We start from the raw sequence: 19,081 nt of genomic DNA on the forward strand, positions 1-19,081 counted from the left end.
ACAATCTGCTCAAATTTTGATTCTGTAAAATGAATCACAGTTTTTGTTTATGTTTTCGAATGTTGTAAGTTATTTGAAGGTGATGTGAGATTAAGAACTAAAAAGAAAAGGAGCAAGCTTAGGTTAATAAACATTCGTCTAAGAATAAATGTTTGCATAGCAGCATGTATACATGTTTATTTGGAGGTTGTCTATTTGTGTATCCTACTGCATAGATATATTTGTGAAACTATTCTAGGCATACTCAGGGATAAAGTAAGCAGTTTTGCTTAAATCAGAGGTTTTGAAAACTGAAAAAGAGATGGTGGCTTTTTCCTTTCAGGTGCTTCTGTGCATGTTGAAGTATTTTCAAGAACCAATTCCACTTTTAAAGGAATGAATTTCGTTTGAGCTTTTATAGAATTGGACAATTAAAATAGAGTTGGAAACTGAAGTAGTGGAGTAGTCTTTGAAATGCAGTGCCCATCAGCAACAGATCCATTGTGCTAATGCTTCACTAGAAGAGGTCTGTACTAGAAATCTCTATTAAAAACCTTCCCTGTTGGTTTAGTTTTCATATCAAAGATAAAACACAGGCTTTTGAAAGTGAGCAATTATTCTGTGCTTCCTTAACCTTAACCAGTATCAGGATGTTGTTTATCTCTTGACAGTGCAACATTCTGACTGCACTTACATTTTCTTTAGGACAGTAATATATCCAGAGGAAGGGTTAATGGATGTGTGTTCAGATCTGTATGCCAGTGGCTCTCAGTCTGTGATTCTTAATACCTGTCCTAAGTAGCTTACAATATAGCCCAGAAAAGAAAGTGAGACTTGCATCTGCTATTTCATTGGCAGTAGAAGTCTGAAAGAGTTCAAGAACAGAGCAGAGGTGACTGCTGAAGCAAATATGTTCTTAGTGTGTTTCATTCCATAGCATTTAACTATGAAGAACAAATCTGTGTTACTAGTAGTTTTCTGTACCTCTCAGCATGCTTCAGAAAAGACAGCCATGTAAATGAGAGGTAGGATAGTAAATGTTTACAAGTAGATGGGACTTTGAAAGTGTAGTAAAAATCAGTTTGAATAACTCCAAACAAAAAAAAAAATAAATAAAAAAGGAAAGAAAAGGAAGACAGAGAAGCAGTATACTGAAAAGCTCCTTGTAATCCAGTGGGCTCCTGTGACTCACTTGTCATATTTCTAAAACATTTGTTTACATCTAAGGGTTTCTAAATATCTGAATTACCCATCCATACTGTCTGTAACTAATTTACTCTTTTAAGGTCCTAGTGCTATTTGCACTGTTTTGGAAGACCACCTTGAGTCAGTGCTCTAAAATTGTTCTTCATCCAGGTAAACAGTTCACAAGCTGACTGTCCTGTGCTCTCTGAGCAGCACTTGGGACAAAACTCAAGACAGGAGGAAGGGAAGGGGCCAGGAGACTCTCGATCTGCTGGCTGGTTCTTAGGATTTCTGTGTACTTGAGCTGCTTTGGTCCGTGTTGGTTTCAGCACTGAGACTGTAAGTATTGGCAGGCTTGTTATAGACATAGCTATCCTTTTCAAAGGCACTCTGAAGGCCCCACCATTTTCAAATGGAGGAAAAAGAGACAGAGATCTGACTGTTCCTTTAAACAGTTTGTACTGTATTTGGAAGTGTAGTGTAAGTGGCAAACAGTATATTCAATTTAGTTTCAAGACCAATTGAAAAGAGCAGTTTAAAACGTGGCTATGTTATTCTTTAACAGTTTTTCCATTTACATTGTATAAAATATGCCTCTGAGTAGGACACACAGCCAGGAAGATGCAGGCACATGACCGTAAAAGGCATCACTGAAAATGCAACATGGAAAGAGGCAGGTAACAATAATGATGGAAGGTGAGGATCCAAGTTTCAATAAAAATGACTTTCATATCAAGTGAAAAGGTCAGACTTTATGTAAGCAAGGATTTAAGAGCCTGTGCTGTGTTATTACCTAAAGTAAAACCAACAGTTACAGCTTTTTTTTTTCAGCCTGGCATTTCTTTGTGCTTAAATGTCAGCATAAGGTTTTTATTTCAGGGATTATGGAAGCAATGTTGTGGGTTAAACACAAAATGAACATTATTAACAACTGAAATATGATTGGGCAATTATAATTGGGTAGTTAAAACTGATTGTAATGGGATATAAAACAAAATGGACTCACATTAATTACAGGGACTAATGGTTGATTTCGTGGTCTAAATTACCATGCTTAAAATCATTTCAGCTGTTAGTAAAATGTAAGAGCTTAATGCAGTTTACCATGAAGTCCACCATATCAAGGGAAAGCATGAAGGCTCTTGATGCTTATGCCTTTACTTTGATTCCACGCAAATATCAAATACTTGTAAAAGAAACATTGTTGATGTGTAAGATTTATAACCTTTGTACTTTTTTCTTTTCCTGACATTTTTGTGAGATTGCTTTTGTCCAAATTAAGCATGTGGATCTGACAATCTGTTGTCCTGGTGGACAACAGGTTGGCCATGAGCCAGCAGTGTGCCCTTGTGGCCAAGAGGGCCAATGGCATCCTGGGGTGCATTAAAAAGAGCGTGGCCAGCAGGTCGAGGGAGGTGATCCTCCCCCTCTACTCTGCCTTGGTAAGGCCTCATCTGGAGCACTGTGTCCAGTGCTGGGCTCCCCAGTACAAAAAAGACAGGGATCTCTTGGAAAGAGTCCAGCAGAGGGCCACAAAGATGGTGAAGGGCCTGGAGCATCTCTGCTATGAGGAAAGGCTGAGTGAACTGGGTCTGTTCAGCCTTGAGAAAAGGAGACTGAGAGGGGACCTGATCCAGGTCTATAAGTATCTGAGGTCTGGGGGCAGAATGGCGAGGCCGGACTCTTTTCAGTGGTGAATGGAGACAGGACAAGGGGAAACGGCCGGAAACTGCAGCACAGGAAGTTCTGCACCAATGTGCGCAAGAACTTCTTTACAGTGAGGTGACGGAGCACTGGCACAGGCTGCCCAGGGAGGTGGTGGAGTCTCCTTCTCTGGAGATGTTCCAGACCTGCCTGGATGCCTACCTGTGCGACCTGCTGTAGGGAACCTGCTTTGGCAGGGGGGTTGGACTCGATGATCTCTGGAGCTCCCTTCCAATCCCTACAATTCTGTAATTCTGTGATTCTGTGACATTTTGGACACTTCGGTATAAAAAGTCATCTTTGTCTACATACAGCTAGCAAAACTTTTGAATTTCAGAAAGTTCTCATTGATGTGAAAAATCACTTTGTTTGCAGGCAGCTCTGGAGTGACCCCTCCAATACCCCATGCTTTTATCATGTTAGGGAAGTACACTACTTTAAATGGGGAGAATTCCAGTGTTGTCTCCAAGGTGAAATCATGATCCTGTATATTATTGTACATAATAAGTTATGAGTCCATTCTGAGACTGAGAGCAAAGGAAAAATGTCACAGTCAGTGAACACAGGTTCTACACAGTGAATCAAGAACACTTACTGAAAAAAGAAAAAAGAAAAAAAAAAAAAAAACAAGAAAAACACAGATGTAGTGTAATGCATTGATACATGCTATAACCAGAACTTCTCCTTTTCAGTTGGAGATTTGTTTTATAACCAAAACACGAACATACAGAAGAAAAGTGCTAGAATATGTTTTACTTCAGTATAATATGTATTTTTTATACAGTGAAAGCTTTTCTTCTGCAAGTTCTGCTTAGTAACTTTTTCTCATTGTTTAACCAAGGAATGTGCTACCTCCAGAAGGGAGTCAGACAAACTGAAACATTCATGTTCAGTGTAATTGGACATATTTGTTCTTACAGCAGAGGTAAGGGAGAGGCGTTCTTATGCTCTTAGTTTGTTAAAGCTAAACACTACCCATAGTCTGAAACCTAATATTCCATACTAATGTGTGCCTGTGAAGCCATCTGCTCACCTTTGCTGCACAAGCATCTCTGTCTCTGCAAAATGAATTTCTTCAGTTCCTTTCTTAACACATTTCATTTACCCCTCAGGGATGCACATGTCACCTGTTAGAAATACATTCATCAATAGGTGACACAATGCTGTCCTCACAGTTTGTAAGGAGAACAAGTGAGTTAATGAATGAATGGGTTAATGAATGAATACATTAATAAATTTACCTTTAACCTTTGGAGATTGCAGTGTAAGTTTTAATTCTGTAAACAAGTGCATAAAAGCCTCACAGTTTACAGCCTCAGGGTCACTTCCTTATACATACAAAACAAAAGAAAAATCCAAAACACAGTTCACCATGACTGAGAATCTGCTAGGAATTACAGCCTGGGATGAAGATAGGGGGTAGATCAGGTCAGTGCTATACTTCCCTCAGTTTATATATTCACCATGGAGAAATCAGAAAATAAGGGAAATTCTTGCTGCTAATTAAAGAGGGAATGCAGTTCCTTCAGAAATGCGTTTGTAGATGTTACGATTTTAGTCTGTTTTCCTCATGAAGCTGTAATTAAAGATACTTTTGCTACAAAATGTGGCATTCTGGAGTGCTGTGATACAGAAGCATTGATATTGTTACTGGTTGACCCTCTGGAAAATCTAGAGTGATTTGTACGTTTGGCTTTCTGCACACACTCTCCATCAGGAAGCTGTGTGGTTTCTACAAACAGTAGAGCTTATCATCACTCATTTAAAGATCTGCAGAAAACATTTTTTGTAAAATGTGTTAAACTCTAGGTTACTTAGGATTTAGTATCTACAAAATATATCTGCAAAGTGTTACCAAGTTTAGAGCTGGGAGGGATATCCCTGCATACCTACATGTTTCTGTACTAAAGGACATAGAATGCCTTAGGTCAGAAATGCTAAAAAAGAAATTATTTAAAGCTCAGGAAAATGAAAATTGAAGAGTAAATATTGCTTCATTCAGCTCATGTCTGTCAGCTTTTACTCTCCAATAATTGTATTTTTTCCCCTCCATTGCAGATTACCAGAATAATATGGCTTAATTCTCTTAGCAAACCTGTGTGCCATTTCAACTGTGCATGGCATTGATAGCCATTAGCATGCTCTTCTATCAGGTTCAAAGTTTGCTGAACGTGTTCAAGAAATGTTCTAAATCACAAATTCATAAATCATAGAAAATTGAATATTTTGATTGGAGGAGCAATTTTTCATAGTTGCATTTTTTATTGAGTAACTCTAGAGTCTCTTAAGCAGCACAAGTTTAAGCGTACAGCGTGTACTGGGAAAAAAAAAAAACAAAAAAGCAGGCACTGTCATGACGTCTTACAGAATCTCTTGAAAGAGAGAGAACATTGCAACAGAAGAAAGTTATTTGTCCAATAGTTTTCTCTGCTGCTGTTGTTAATTATTGAGAGCATTTGTGATTGAAGAACATTTTTTCCTCTGTAACCAAGTTCTTTCTGTTGCACTCTTACCACAGTCATAAAGCTTTGAAAAGAGACCTTAGACGCAGGCTCAGCCACAACGGGCCATTTCAGTGGCAGAGAATAAAGAAACTGTTTTAGAGATAAGGTCACAGCTTTCTTCAGCATTACCAGATTGATGCAGGCATGAGGATTCTGAGATTTTTCTCTTACACCCAACCCCATCACTTGTGTTCACCTAGAAAAAGCTGTTTAGGGATAGCATCCAATTGTAGAAACATTGAAAACCAAAGGGAATATTAGAATGCATGTTTTAAACTTCACTGCTCAGTGCCATCTTCGGCTCTGTCTTTATTCTTTGTGTGTTTCCCTCTAATCCACTCCATAAATCATTCACGTTGTTCTCCATTACTATGTTCTCTTTACTACTTTTAAAACTCTGTTACTTTGCTTCCTTTATTTCTGGTCATTCCAGCCCATCTACCATCAACTTCTCTTTGCCAATATCTTCCACCAGAACTGTGAAGATAGTAAGAAAACACTTGCTAGTGCAATGCTTGTAGAAATTCTGTGTATAATTGAGGACTGTCAGAAATTTTTCATCACATTTCCATTGCCCCCAAATGAGTTGTTGAGAAACTGAAATTATTTGCATACTGGCTTAGATTTCAGAAAATCTTCTACTGGAAAATTTCAAAACAAAATGCCTTTCTGTTGATACTTACTTAGTTCAGTTAGTTTTACTTTATTTACTTTTGCATTCTGGAGATCCAGTTTGTGCTGCTTTTCATTGAAAAGGAGTTTGTGACTCTGAGGTGAAAATTTACCAAAACTGGCCATTAATAGGCTCTTCCATTTTATAGAATATTTTGAAAAGATTTTGTAGTGAAAGCAATCCTTGCTTTCAAAGAAAAAAATTTTTTAAATCAAATTTCGACTTGCCTCTCCTTCCACTCCATATTGTTTCTTCATTACTTACATTTTTATTTCCTAAGAGCAGAAATTATTCTTTGTACAGTACCTAACATGGTGTCTTTGTTCTCTGAACAAATAAGATCTGAATAACGAATATTTGATACAGAAATACCTTGGGTGAGAGTCTTTGTTCTGATTTATGCAGGAGATATGATCAATTCTGTCATTAACCTTTCTGAACTCTGGGACATGAACAATCCAGTGCTTATGGCATTGCTGTAGCTGTAGTAAAAATGATCTTTTACAGTCAGTCTTATTACATAAGAATCTATCGCTAATCCACGATATCTCCTACTGATGAAAGCAGTCACAAGAGCAGAATAAACCTGGTGGTAGGGCAGAGCTCTATGTTTTTGTAGTACTAAGGTATAGAAAAAAAAAAAGGAAGATTTATTTCTAAACATAAGGTTTAACTATTTTCACTTTTTTTTTTTTAATTTAACAATTATAACCATATATTTTCTCTTAAAACCAGACTTCATTTTAAACGTGCATCATTTTTAAGAATTGCCGATGAAGTGGTCAAGATCTATGAGGCAGATTGTATTTTGGGAAATTCATGTACTAAGGCTTGAATCAAACTCTGTTCCTCACACTGAAACAGATAGCCACTTTCCTTTTCTTCTTAGAACAGAAAGGATTTCTTTGAACTCTGTCTTTGAACTACTTTTTATCTGTACCATTGCTGAGTAACTTCTTTGCAAACATAATTTTGACATATTCAATTGTATGTTATCTATACCATTTTGTATGTACTCGTGTAAAAGAAATCGTTTATTGCCCTCAATTAAAGCTGTTCCTCTGTAACAGCATGAGATCTAGGTGCCCGATTATTTCATGGTATTTTTATTGTTTTTATTATTTTACTGAAATGAAGCCAAACAAAAGAATATCCTAGTAACTGAGTAATGTGGCTTCCCACTTGGTCCCCGATAGATCCAGACCATTACGGATGTTCATGGCAAAAGTATTCTACTTCATTTCAAAGTTCTTGAGGAGAGATAAATTCATAAGAAAATGAAGGAGTCAGCAATTTCAAAGCTAGTAATTCCAAAGTTATTAATTTTGTATTTAAAGAAGTTTTCTTGCTGTGGCAGATAAATTGCCCACCAAAGCCAATCTAAATTATTTCTTCACAGCGGAGTGCAGTCACATGGATGGCAATAAGCAATCGACTGAATGCAGAGGCTTTTTTAGTAAAACCTTGGATTTTGTTCTGTTAGAAATAAGTGAATCAGCTCAGTAGGTGTTGTCAGGCTGTGCAAGTAGCAAAGCTGAGCATCTGCTCTCAATGGGTGCGCACACACCATAAACACACACAGCCACAGTGTCAGCACAGATGTAAGTTTGCTAATGCTAGATATTTGTGTGTATATTTGTATAAAACATGAATCATTCTGGTAGCTCAGGCTGTCAGCATATCCAGCAGCTGGCTGCAGACCCACTGATCTCCCAGTTGCTGGGGAGCTGTGTATGAGCCCAGAGGTCTGCTGTGTCAGAGCTCTTACTGTGCTTAAACTAGGTGGAAGTTAGCATCCAAATGTATGCGGAACAGAACACAGCCAGAGAACAGGAATAGGACTTCATGAGAGTAGTCTAAGGTGATCAAGTTGACATCTCAGTCAGACAAGCTTACTCACCAGTATACACTTGACTGGCCCCTTTGTTCCTTTTTGCTCCTTGTTTTCTTGTTTTCCCTTGCACGTTTAGCCCAATCCACTTACATCCCTTCCTTTCCCTGCTATTCCTCTTTCTGGTAAATGTATCATAATGAGCCTCCTACATTCCCCAAATTCTGTCCCCACTGCATATCTTTATGACTGCTATCCCTCCTTCCCTTTGCAAGGTGTATAGGGAAGGGAATTTGCTTGATGGACTCCTTCTGGTGGGTTCTGCACAAGAGACAATGGGCCAATTGTTTTCTTCAGTAGACTTAGGCGTAGCCACTGCCCTGTGCCCTATTTTCACTGATTAGGTTTCCAGGGTTCCTCCCCCCACCCCATCATTTTTCATCCTGTCCCAGCTTTTGTATTAGCCTTTAGTCATAGCACAGTCTAAAAAGTTTTGTGCTGTAATTGAAACAGATAATGGAAAGACAGTACAGTAACATTCTATTTTACCATAGCCACTATTGCTCTTGATGTTTAAATGTGAGCTCTCAATGTTTAATTGACTTAGAGTGTCTGTGTCTGAATCAGCTCAAATATGGTGATTTTTTTTGCTCCTTGTGTTTTAAGAATTAAATCATGAATACTCCCAGTAACACACTTATCATTGAATTATTCTGTTTTCTTGCAGATAATCAAGTGATCTGATGTTCCTGAATGAGAAGAACAAAATTTTTATTTGCACACATGAATCCTTTCGGTAGGAAACTAGACTTTATGTTTTATGACTGTGCTATTTATAAATTTTAAACTATCATAGTAGGATTATTATTGGGAAGTAGGGCTTAGTAGTTATTTGAAGTGAACTTTGGGGGGTTGATCTCGATGATCTCTAGAGGTCCCTTCCAACCCCTTCAATTCTGTGGTTCTGTAATTCAAGAGCAATTATCAAGTTCTAATTTAAATTCGAATTTTCAGTCTTTAGAATTTTCCTCTTTACAATTTATGTTTCCCTTGTCTGTAAAGGAATACTATATGAATAAAAGTCATGAGATTATGGCTAAACATGCAGAACACCATAGAGGAAAACGACGTCTTCAGGAGCCCTTCAGGAGGTGGAGGAAAATTGTCATTATTAGTTAAATCAAGGTTTACCATGGTGGTTTTGGTGATATTCAGAAGCAAAAAAAGAAAAAAAAAAAAAAAAAAAAAGCTTTTGATGCATTTCTAGTAAGAGCTTTAGCAAAGTCCTTTTTTCCTTCCATCCTCATTTCCAGTCTGCTAAGGACAGGTGATGAGGTGATGAGTTTCTTGCAGTTTTCTTGACCTACTTTGTCAGTTTAGATGTTGAGAGTTTTAAAAGGAACTCCAAGCTCAATTCTGTAAAATCAGTAGGCATAAGTTAGGTTTGGTGCTTAAATGCTTCGAGAGATAGTTCAGTATCTGAAACATTTTCAAGAATATGGGCTTTTGTGATTTTTATTTTTTTTAATGTAAGTCTTGTAGACTGAGTTCATCTCTATCTGTGAGAGAAGTTGCTCCATTCATCATCACATATTGACTGCTGATAAGAAAAAAGATTGCAAAGGGCCATTAGTATGAGATTTGTTTGAGAGGAACATAGGAATAAATATATTACAAACTCAAATGTAGGCTTTTCAGATAAAATCTTAAAGAACTTAGAGGTGTCTCCTGATCAAACAGCACAGAAATATGAAGTGCTTAATTATAAGAAATCAGTTTGATGTCTAACCTGGCATTGCCAACAGAAAGTATCCTTGCAAAGCATGTACAAACCTACATGCTAAAAGTATCTTCCTGGAATTATTCAGCAGAAATGCAGTTCAGAGGCATGTCTGAACTACCTGCCTTCTACACAGCTCACATGCCTCCATGAAGGTTGCCTGAGGGACCTGTATGTTGGAGGCTTCCAGCTAGGTGTCATTTAGAAGGGGAAAACAGAGCTCAGAATACACTGCACATCTACACTTTTAATTTGCAGTATAATCCCAAACCACCACTTGTCATTCAGAAACACATCTACTGATAGCTGTGCCTAAGTCATGGTTAGGGACGTATGTCATCCATGTTGACGTGAGAATCAGCATGGGACGGCGCAGTCATACAACACCTACTGTGTAGATGAATGTATGCCCAATAGGATTCCAGATGGTACAGCAAAGATTTATTCTCTTATTTATTTATGTTTGGTTTCATACAGGTGTAGTTCAGGCTTTCATGGTAATTTACTGTGGTGTTCTGAGATTCTTTAAATTGCCTTCCCCCAGGCCTCAGAGACAAATCTTATTTAGTGTTGAAGGTAGTAGGAATGTGAGTCTTGTTTGCTACAGATTGCTGAAACACTTCAGGCTTTAGACTCCTCTGGTAACAAAGCTTGTAATGGACAGAATGTCACTGGGAGTGGATGCTGTACAGTTGTTGCCTATTCTTGCAAGCCCGAAAATATCACTGATAGGAAATCTTTCAATCTGTGCTAAACTGGACAAAGAGTTCTCTGCCAATCTCAAGAAATGTATGTATCAGCATAGGTGAGAAAGAGATGCAAGGAATGTAAAAGCTGTAAGTAAAGTAGGACAAGGACATTCTTCTCTGCTTCATAGCATATTTCTGTTTAACTTTCAGCTTCATCTAGCAGCATTGTAAGCAGTTTTCAACTCTACAATTTCATATTTTTATTAATTAAACAATAATTACTGTATAGTAAAATGTAGCACTGCCCACTTCTGTGCATTCTAAAACCCTGGTACGAAATTCTGTCTGCATCCAGATGCAGAGTTTTCTGGGGTGTGATGCACAGCTGTTGAGAACGGTGTGACTCCACGCTAAAAGGGAGAAATTCAACTACAATGCCAGAATGTAATAATTTTGTTCAAATTAAATCAGAAGCTTCAAGAAGGAGGCATATGATTCTTCAATTATCGGTTACTGTACCCTTGGTTTTGCATGACATTCTGAGAAATCAGTGTGTACTGAATCCCTTATGAAAGAATGTATTCAGTTCTAAAAGTGAGGCATTCCCCACAGCATGTTCATTAACCATATTTATTCTTCTTGGATATGATTTTCAAGGGAGATATAGGGAAGGTACACTTTTGATATAGTTATGACAAAGTGGACATTATTTTTCTATTAAAGCAAGTATTTTTAAAAAACAAGAGTTCTCTTCAGAAGCCCTACAAATGATATCTGAATCAAAAATACCAAATACCAAGCAACCATGGAAACACAGGCTCCAGAATAAATGGAATATGGTTAATATGCCTGGAGCTTCCTGGCCACTTCTCTGCTGTTGCTGACATTCCTTCACAAAGCAATGCAAATATCAGAATGATGCTTTTCTTAGATGCTTTTAAACACATATTTAAGAACAGATAACTGGATGTTGTGATTATTCTTTAACAGAAAATATTTTGAATGCATTTGGAAGCATTACATTCCATATGTAAAATAGGCTATCCAGCCATCTTATCCTCATGGACAGTTTTCTAACTGTTAATAATTCAAGATATTTAAATGGCATTGAAACACCAACCAGAAAAACAGACACTGGATCATAAAGACCACTTTCCAGCTATAATGAACATCCATGTCATATATATTTCATAATAGATCAGACTCTCTGGCAAAGCTAGATGGGAATTTTTGTTTTGTAAGCCTATTCCAGCAGCTCATTTTTGTGAGGATGGTTTTTTTTGTTGTTGTTTGTTTTTTGTTTTTAAGTTTCTTTTGAATTAATTACAGCCATTCATTCTTGTTTCAACATTTGGTAAAATTTATACATTCTTTTTTTCCTCTCTTTTGATGATAATCCGCTGGTATGTTTATAGAGGACAGTCAGATCCTTCCATGGAATAAAAAGCCAATTCCTTAACTCTCCTTCATGCCTCTCATGAGGCAGCCTTTGTGTTCCCTGTTTGTGTTAGCAGCTGTTTTCTAAATCTGTTCTAAACATATTAACCTGTTTACTTCTGTAGATTATCAACCTTCTGTAGGAAGAGGGAACGAGGCTGTTTTCAGCATACAGATGACCAGAATTTAATTTTTTTTTATGACTCAGATACTACATGTGTGGCAATAATAAGTCCATATCCCCCTTTCTCATATCTCTCCTGTTCTTTTTCATACCCACATCACAGAGGTGATTTGTGATCATTTAATTTTTAAATAATGAATGATCCCAAGAAAAAATACTTGCTTATAAATGCACTAATTAAATCCTATCACTATTAATTTTATTCTTTGGGTCTTTGGTTTCCAAAATGATCCTATTTTACTTCTAGAGTGCTCTCATTCAGTTGATAATGCTTCTCTGTTTCTTTGCACAGAGAAGACATGTCTCTTATTCTGTAATAAAAGGGAAAAAAATATGTTGTCGGTACCCCATAGGCAACTACAGTGTGAATCTCAAATTGAAAGTTCTTGTTTTGCAAGTGTTCACCTGTGTTTTATAATAATAAAACAACTCTGTTATTGTATATACGTGAAATTGTTACTGCATACAGTTCATTATTTCACATTTACTTGGGAAAAATGTGCCTCAGTGCTCAAAATGGTCTATACACTGCTTTACGTAACACCATGTTTACGGCTCATTTCTGAAACTGAATACTAGCAGTTGTGCCTTGTAGGTTTCTTATGGTCATAAAATTTGCATGTGCTTACACAAAACCAGAGTTTATACTAAAGAGTTCTGCCCTGCACTGGCTGTGTATACTCAGATCGCTGTGAGTGGGTTTAAAACAAACACAGATGCAACTGTGCAGAGCATTGCTCAGATGCGTGCATAAGCGTGCCTAGATATTCAGAAGTGCTTTGTCTTCAGTGAATATGTTTTAGTATCAATGAAATTAACTGATACTTCGTTTCCCTTTGTACTTGAAAAAGATTCATGTTTTGACAGGCTATAGTTTCTCGATACAGAAAATGAATTGCTTAATGAAAATAGAGTCATCTGATAAACCACAAAGAATTTTTCCTCTGCAAAGAGACATCTTGTTCTCACGCTGTGCTACACTGAATGGTTTTGAGCACAAAATACCTCTCAGATGTACGTGTTAGGAGTGGAAAGCTGATGTAAGGAGTTACCCCTTCAGATAATTAATGTTTATTCTTTATTTTCCGAGAGTAAGGCTGCCTACCAACTCCACTCACCATCTCCAAGCAGAAAAGTGTATCGGTGGGGAAAGGAAGAGGTTTGCTTCGATTCATTCTGCCCTTTCTTCAGCCTAAGCAGACTGAGGAGCAGCTCGGGCTCCCGGTCGCCCTGAGCTATACCCTGAGTGCTGAGGACACCTAGCGGTGTCAGCCTCCGCAGGCACCGGGCTCCGCAGCCTCCGGCCTCGCTGCACGGCGCCTGAGTTCTGCGCTGCCTTTACAGGCTGAAGAAAGAGGCGCGATAATCGCTCTTTGTCTGGTATTTTTACTTGATAAGTTAATTGTCAAGATATCTACTTTTTCCGTGGTTTTCTTCTCTCTTTTTGCCTTTTCCATTTTCCTGCAGAATTAAAACGGTAAAAACAAGGAGTTGAACACACAGAATCGTTCTTCAGGCTGAATGGTCTGAATTTGACATTGAATGGACTGCCAAGGGAGGTGGTGGAGTCACCGACCCTGGAGGTGTTCAAGGAAAGGCTGGATGTTGTGTTGAGGGACATGGTTTAGTGGGAGCTATTGGGAATAGGTGAACGGTTGGACTGGGTGATCTATTAGGTCTTTTCCAACCTTGGTGATTCTATGATTCTATTTTTTGTTATTACGAGACTGACCTCTCAGGTAAATTAACATCAGACATTAGAGCTTTAAGAAAGCTCTAAAGCTTCTGTGTTCCAAGATGCCAAATAAACGTGGAAGATAAGTTAATGCACTAGAAACCTAATCCCAGCACTGTTATCTGCTCAAAGGCTTGCAGAAAGATCCGTTTACTACTCTCCAACTCAGGTTTTCTTCCCCTGAAGTGAAAATGTACTTGTGCCACACCTGTTTGAGTAATAACAAGAATCAATTAGCTGCAATTCAAAAAGGACTTTGATCAAAATGGATATGTATTACATGTTAACACTTTTATTTACTTTTGCATGATTGCATGTTTTTCAGTGAGTCCTTGATGTGATGGGAGACGTGGAAATCATGAAACAGAATTTGATATCGTCTGTTCAGATTATACTGTTACTTCCTCTGACTACAGTGGGTCTGACAAGTAAGTACAAAATTTCCAAGAACACTTGTTTTCCTTGAAACACTTCTTTCAGAAAAGTCTGAGGCTTTACTTGATCTATCCTGACCATCACTGGAACCTGTGCATATTTGAACTGCTTTCTTTCAAAGTTTTGTGTGGAGGTCTTGAAAATGGCTTGAATCCTCTATTCTTTTTGGATTATTAATTTAATGATAATATGGTGGTGATAATGAAAGGTATTTGCTCTCTCCCCACCCCCACTGCATCCTTATCACCTTTTTGGGAATTAGGATCACATGAGTAGTAACACTGTTAAAGATGTGGTATGGAACTTCAATGAAGTAAGAGTAAACTTAGGTTGAAAAGCCACATGCTGTTCCTGTGAAAAAGTATGTAAATTTATGGTCTATTTTCTTGTTGGAAGTTAATGACAAGTAATTTTAACAGGAAGTATTCTAAAATGTATTAGGATTATTATAGGTCGTTCATAAAATTAGCAAACAAATTCAGGTTGCAGGACAAAAAATATTACATCCACCTCATTGATTCCTTCTTTTTATAATCTGTCTTATCTGTAATTTCCTCTGATACATTTAGAGATTTGTAAACAATGAAATTTTGAATCAATCACAAAGCTACAAAGCTGATGGAAAAGTTTAATTCTAAGATGACCTGAAGATAAAGATTTTTGATGTGTTAGGAAATATAAACAGTAAATCATGCATTTGATTCCATGCTTTTTAATTTATTCTGAAGGTTACTGAACACTTCTGAAATTTAGGTAAAAATGAAATTTTCATTTGAAAAAGAGAAGTAAATATATACTAGCAGCTGTTTCAGAAATTTGAGATAAAATATATGCAGTTTTCTGAATGTCTTGACCTTTTTTCCAGGAAGATGTATTTGCGAAATTCATTCCTTAGTTTCAAATAATTTTATTCTCCTCAAGCATTTCATGTTGAATTTGCCATTCAGTAACAACTATAACAACAACCAAAAAAAAAAAAAAAAGAAAGAAAGAAAGAAAGAAAGAAAGAAAAAAAAAACAACACTGTCCAGCCATAATATAACTAGTTGGATTTCTGCACTTCCCTAGGTCAATCATTCCCTGGAAAACCTAAGATAATAAGATGTCGTTCTCTAGAAAAGGAAACCTTTTCTTGTTGGTGGAAGCCTGGTTCAGATGGAGGACTTCCTACCAATTACACCCTGTTCTACAGCAAGGACAGGTAAAAAGCGGTGAATAAGTAAGTTATCAAGTGATGATTATGTCAGAATGAGGGATGATAACATTCATTTATGAAAACTATTTTTTATGAATACATATTTTTTATGTATACAATATTTTATTTTTTATTAATTCATGAAACTTCAGATAGCCAACAAGGACTATTAATAGGTTTCCCTTGGTAGAAAAAAGACATCACTGTTAGCAAAACCAAACCTTCATCCTGCCCCTAATGAAACTCAGATGAGCTGAAATTTGGGGAAAGATGTAATTTGTCCTTCTTATCAGGTGGCACACAGCTTTAATTTGAACAGCATGCTTCTCTGAGGTGGGGAGCATCAGGGTACCATGAGGCCTGGGGTCTGTGGGAACTTCTCTGGTGCAGGCAAAGCAAAATCATCAGCCAGGGCCCTTCCTGCCTACTGAAGGGAAGCAGGGTAGGTAGTGGGGCAACCTCAGCCCCAGGCATGGGGCACAATCCTGGGGTTGGGGACAGCCCAAAGTTGTGTTGGGCGAGGATGTCACCCATGGTCAAAGCCAGCTCAGTGCCCATGGTCAGGCTGCAGGGAGCTGGAGATGGGCCCTGCTGCTGTGGGCTGAAATGGAGTCTTGGCCAAAGGTAGAGTGGGGGAGGCTGGGCAATTACAATAAGGGCTGGTGGTGCCCTAAGGGCACCAAGGAACTAACACACATCTGAAGAAAGTCTATTTTAGAGACTTCCCTATTTGAATTCATAGTCAAGCTGGTGGCTCACAAAATGGGGTAAAATCAGATGTGGGTATTGCATCTCAAAACTGGTTTGGTAAATCTGTGGCACCCTCATAGTGTTTAAGAATAGAATGCATATGCTTAGTGACTTTGCTTAACCTGTGCTTCTTAATATAAGAGCCCTTCTTTCCTTTAAAAAGAGGTCTCGTAATATGTACAAGTAAGCAGGGAAGCTGAGATTGAATTTCATTGAATAAATCCAGTGAGGTTCAAAATAGATACAGTAAAGCCTCAGACATCCCTGCTTAAATTAAACCAACTCCAGATCACTTGTATTAATTGATAAGGGTACACCTTTTTATGAAGTTACCACAATCAAAAATGAACTGAGAGAGATGACATTTTCCTTATCTGCAATGAGCATATCTGTAGAACTTTCATTTTATGAAAGTCCAGGTGTTTTGATCTTGATCAGAATAGAACTTCTTATGAGCATTTTACATCATACCAGTCACAGCCCAGAAGAGTGCTGCCTGGAGATGGATATAGATGCTTATCATTTTTATTAAATCTGATGAAACATAGGTGTTGCTAAGCACTCCAGATCTAGGCCAGAGTTACCTTTCTTAACTTGTTGTCTCTGGTGCAGTCCTCTTACATCTTTGCTTTGTGAACTGGGACAAAGCTGCATAGACACTGAAAGATCTTGTTACAACTGGTGTATAGATCATCACAATGAAGTGAATAAAATGTGTCCTTTAGCCGTCTGAGGTGATGCTTTGTGCTTCTGCAGTTCTTCACACCTAGAAAAAGTCCCAGTTCAGCTTTAAGGAGTACAAAACACACCTCCTAAGGCAGAAGACAGTATGTAAGAGGCATGGCCATGTTCACATTCAAAAGCAGATAAATGAACACATTACTGAAAACAAAATAAGTAATAAAACACCCTTCTGCCATAGAGCCTATCAGGTTATTTTCCAGTAAAAATATGTAAAGAATACATTTAGCAATTTTCCTTCATTAGGTAAAATGGTTAATATCTGCCTTTTAACTTGCTTCTAAATGTTTTTTAAATTACTGTGTATTGTCTCTGGAAATTTCTTTTTCCATTCTTTTGGCAACACATTCTTGTGTATAAAAAAGCAGATAAAAACTTTCATCTTGAACAACTGCATAAAAATAGCTTTATGAGTCAATGGAGCATTTATGGTAATAGCATTTGACATTCACTGAAATGTTTCCCAGAGATGGGGTTATATATAGGCTTAAAGTTTAACATTTTAAAGGTCTGTGCTGAACTTAGGCCATTACTAGAAAATTATCTACTTTGATTCATTTCCTAAACTTTGAACTTTTTAAATCATTTTATTTCAGTGAAGAAAAAATCTATGAATGTCCAGACTACAGAACATCAGGTCCCAATTCCTGCTACTTCAATAGGAACCACACTAATTCATGGACAACATATAATATCACTGTAACAGCAACGAATGAGATTGGAAGTAACAGCTCGGATCCTCAGTATGTGGATGTGACTTCCTTAGGTAAAAAAGAAAGAATGAAATGCAAAAAACACAAAAACAAAAACAGCAACCTAGTTTGAGACATATCTGTTTTTTAATCCAAGAACAAGTAGTGGTGAAAGATTTCTTTCCTCATAGTACGAAACTTGCTAATAGAGGAGTGTTTATCTGCCGATGATCTCAAGTGAAGTAGGTACCTCTAATGTATGTGCAAACCGCATTTTACTTACAAATCATGTAAAAGCATATTCTAGCACTACCTTAATTGTGGCTAAAAATTGCTCCAGTTTCTAGTTACTTCCAGTATTTCAGTTAGAGTCAGCTGAGTCTAAACAGTTCTGTAGGCTCCTAGCACTGCGGATTATCAAACTTTCAAATTAGGTCAAATTGTCAGAAGTGTTCCAGAGTAGGTTTTCCCAATGTAAACATCTTTCTGGTTGTTGGCATTGCAGTCTTGGATGGATAAAAATATGTCTAAGAACCTCACATTTTTTGTTTGTTTTGTGCAGTATTTCATATTCTTAAGTCCATTCTGTTTTCTGCATACAACATTCTACAGTGTACACAGTCTTTTTGGCCACACTTTCATTTTACAAGAGCGGCTGAATGAAATTATTATTTCTGTTTCCTTAGCATAACAAATTCAGGGTTAAGTCTAAGATTTGCTGATCCTGTCTTAGTTTAGTAGCCAGTTAACACTGTTAGAGAGAAAAGGCAAAAGTCTGTTGTACTGTAACTTCACAGAGGGACTGAATGATCTGAAATTAATATAATGAATTACAAAACAGAAAACAGAAAGACAACAGAATGGTTGAGGTGGTGCTGTGGTTTAACCCAGCAGGCAGCTAAGCACTGCACAACCATTTGTTCATGTCCCTCTCTCTGTCGATAGGTGTTGTGGTCAACGTGGCAGATCACTGAGCACCACACAGGCATTTGCTCACTCCCCACCTTCCCAGGGGGATGGAGGAGAGAAGCAAAAGGAAAAAAAAAACCAACAACAAAATGGAGCTTGTGGATTGAGATAGAAACTATTTACTAATAGAAAAGGAAAATAGTTACAACTGTATGTGTGTATATATATATGAATGTGTAGAGCAAGTGAGGCACAAGGAATTGCTTGACACTTCCCACTGCCCAACTGGACCCAAGTTGTGCAAGAGAACCAGAAAAACTCCCACCCCCTCCAAAACTCATTCCGCTTGAAGTTTCATACCATTTCATGTAGTATAAAATATCCTTTTGCCAGTGTAAGTCATCTGTCCTGATCCTGTCTCAGCTCCTATGAAGAAAACAATTCTATTCCAGTTGATATTATGACAGTAGGAAAGAGAACTGGAAAAATAACATGAAGTAGAACTTGTGGGTTGACATCAAAAACGATTTGCTAAGATGGGAAAGGAAGAGGAAAGGAAAACAATATTAATGATAATTGTGTATATTTAGAAATAAATTGTGCACAACACAGTTGCTCACTACCTGTTGACCAATGCCCAAACAGTTCTGTAGCAGCA

The 19,081-nt window shown here is 37.6% G+C and overlaps 1 protein-coding gene across 27 annotated transcripts in view; it reads left to right on the forward strand.

Annotated features, from left to right (window-relative positions):
- PRLR (prolactin receptor) overlaps positions 1-19,081 on the forward strand; it is a 195,493-nt gene that overhangs the window by 152,786 nt on the left and 23,626 nt on the right. For 22 of the 27 annotated variants that reach the window (XM_052670517.1, XM_052670527.1, XM_052670533.1 and 19 more), the window contains 4 exons: positions 8,604-8,672; positions 14,027-14,129; positions 15,205-15,337; positions 17,419-17,588. The exons of 1 other annotated variant lie outside the window; for it this stretch is intronic. In XM_052670517.1, the coding sequence (XP_052526477.1) occupies positions 14,042-14,129; positions 15,205-15,337; positions 17,419-17,588 (391 nt within the window). In that variant the 5' untranslated portion in view covers positions 8,604-8,672; positions 14,027-14,041. Of the gene's footprint in view, positions 1-4,186; positions 4,297-8,603; positions 8,673-14,022; positions 14,130-15,204; positions 15,338-17,418; positions 17,589-19,081 lie in introns of those variants that run through there. 4 more of the 27 variants (XM_052670532.1, XM_052670535.1, XM_052670538.1 and 1 more) reach the window with 3 other exon arrangements.

This window comes from Tympanuchus pallidicinctus, unplaced genomic scaffold (genome assembly GCF_026119805.1).
Source record: "Tympanuchus pallidicinctus isolate F22 unplaced genomic scaffold, pur_lepc_1.0 scaffold9, whole genome shotgun sequence".
Lineage (NCBI taxonomy): Eukaryota > Metazoa > Chordata > Aves > Galliformes > Phasianidae > Tympanuchus > Tympanuchus pallidicinctus.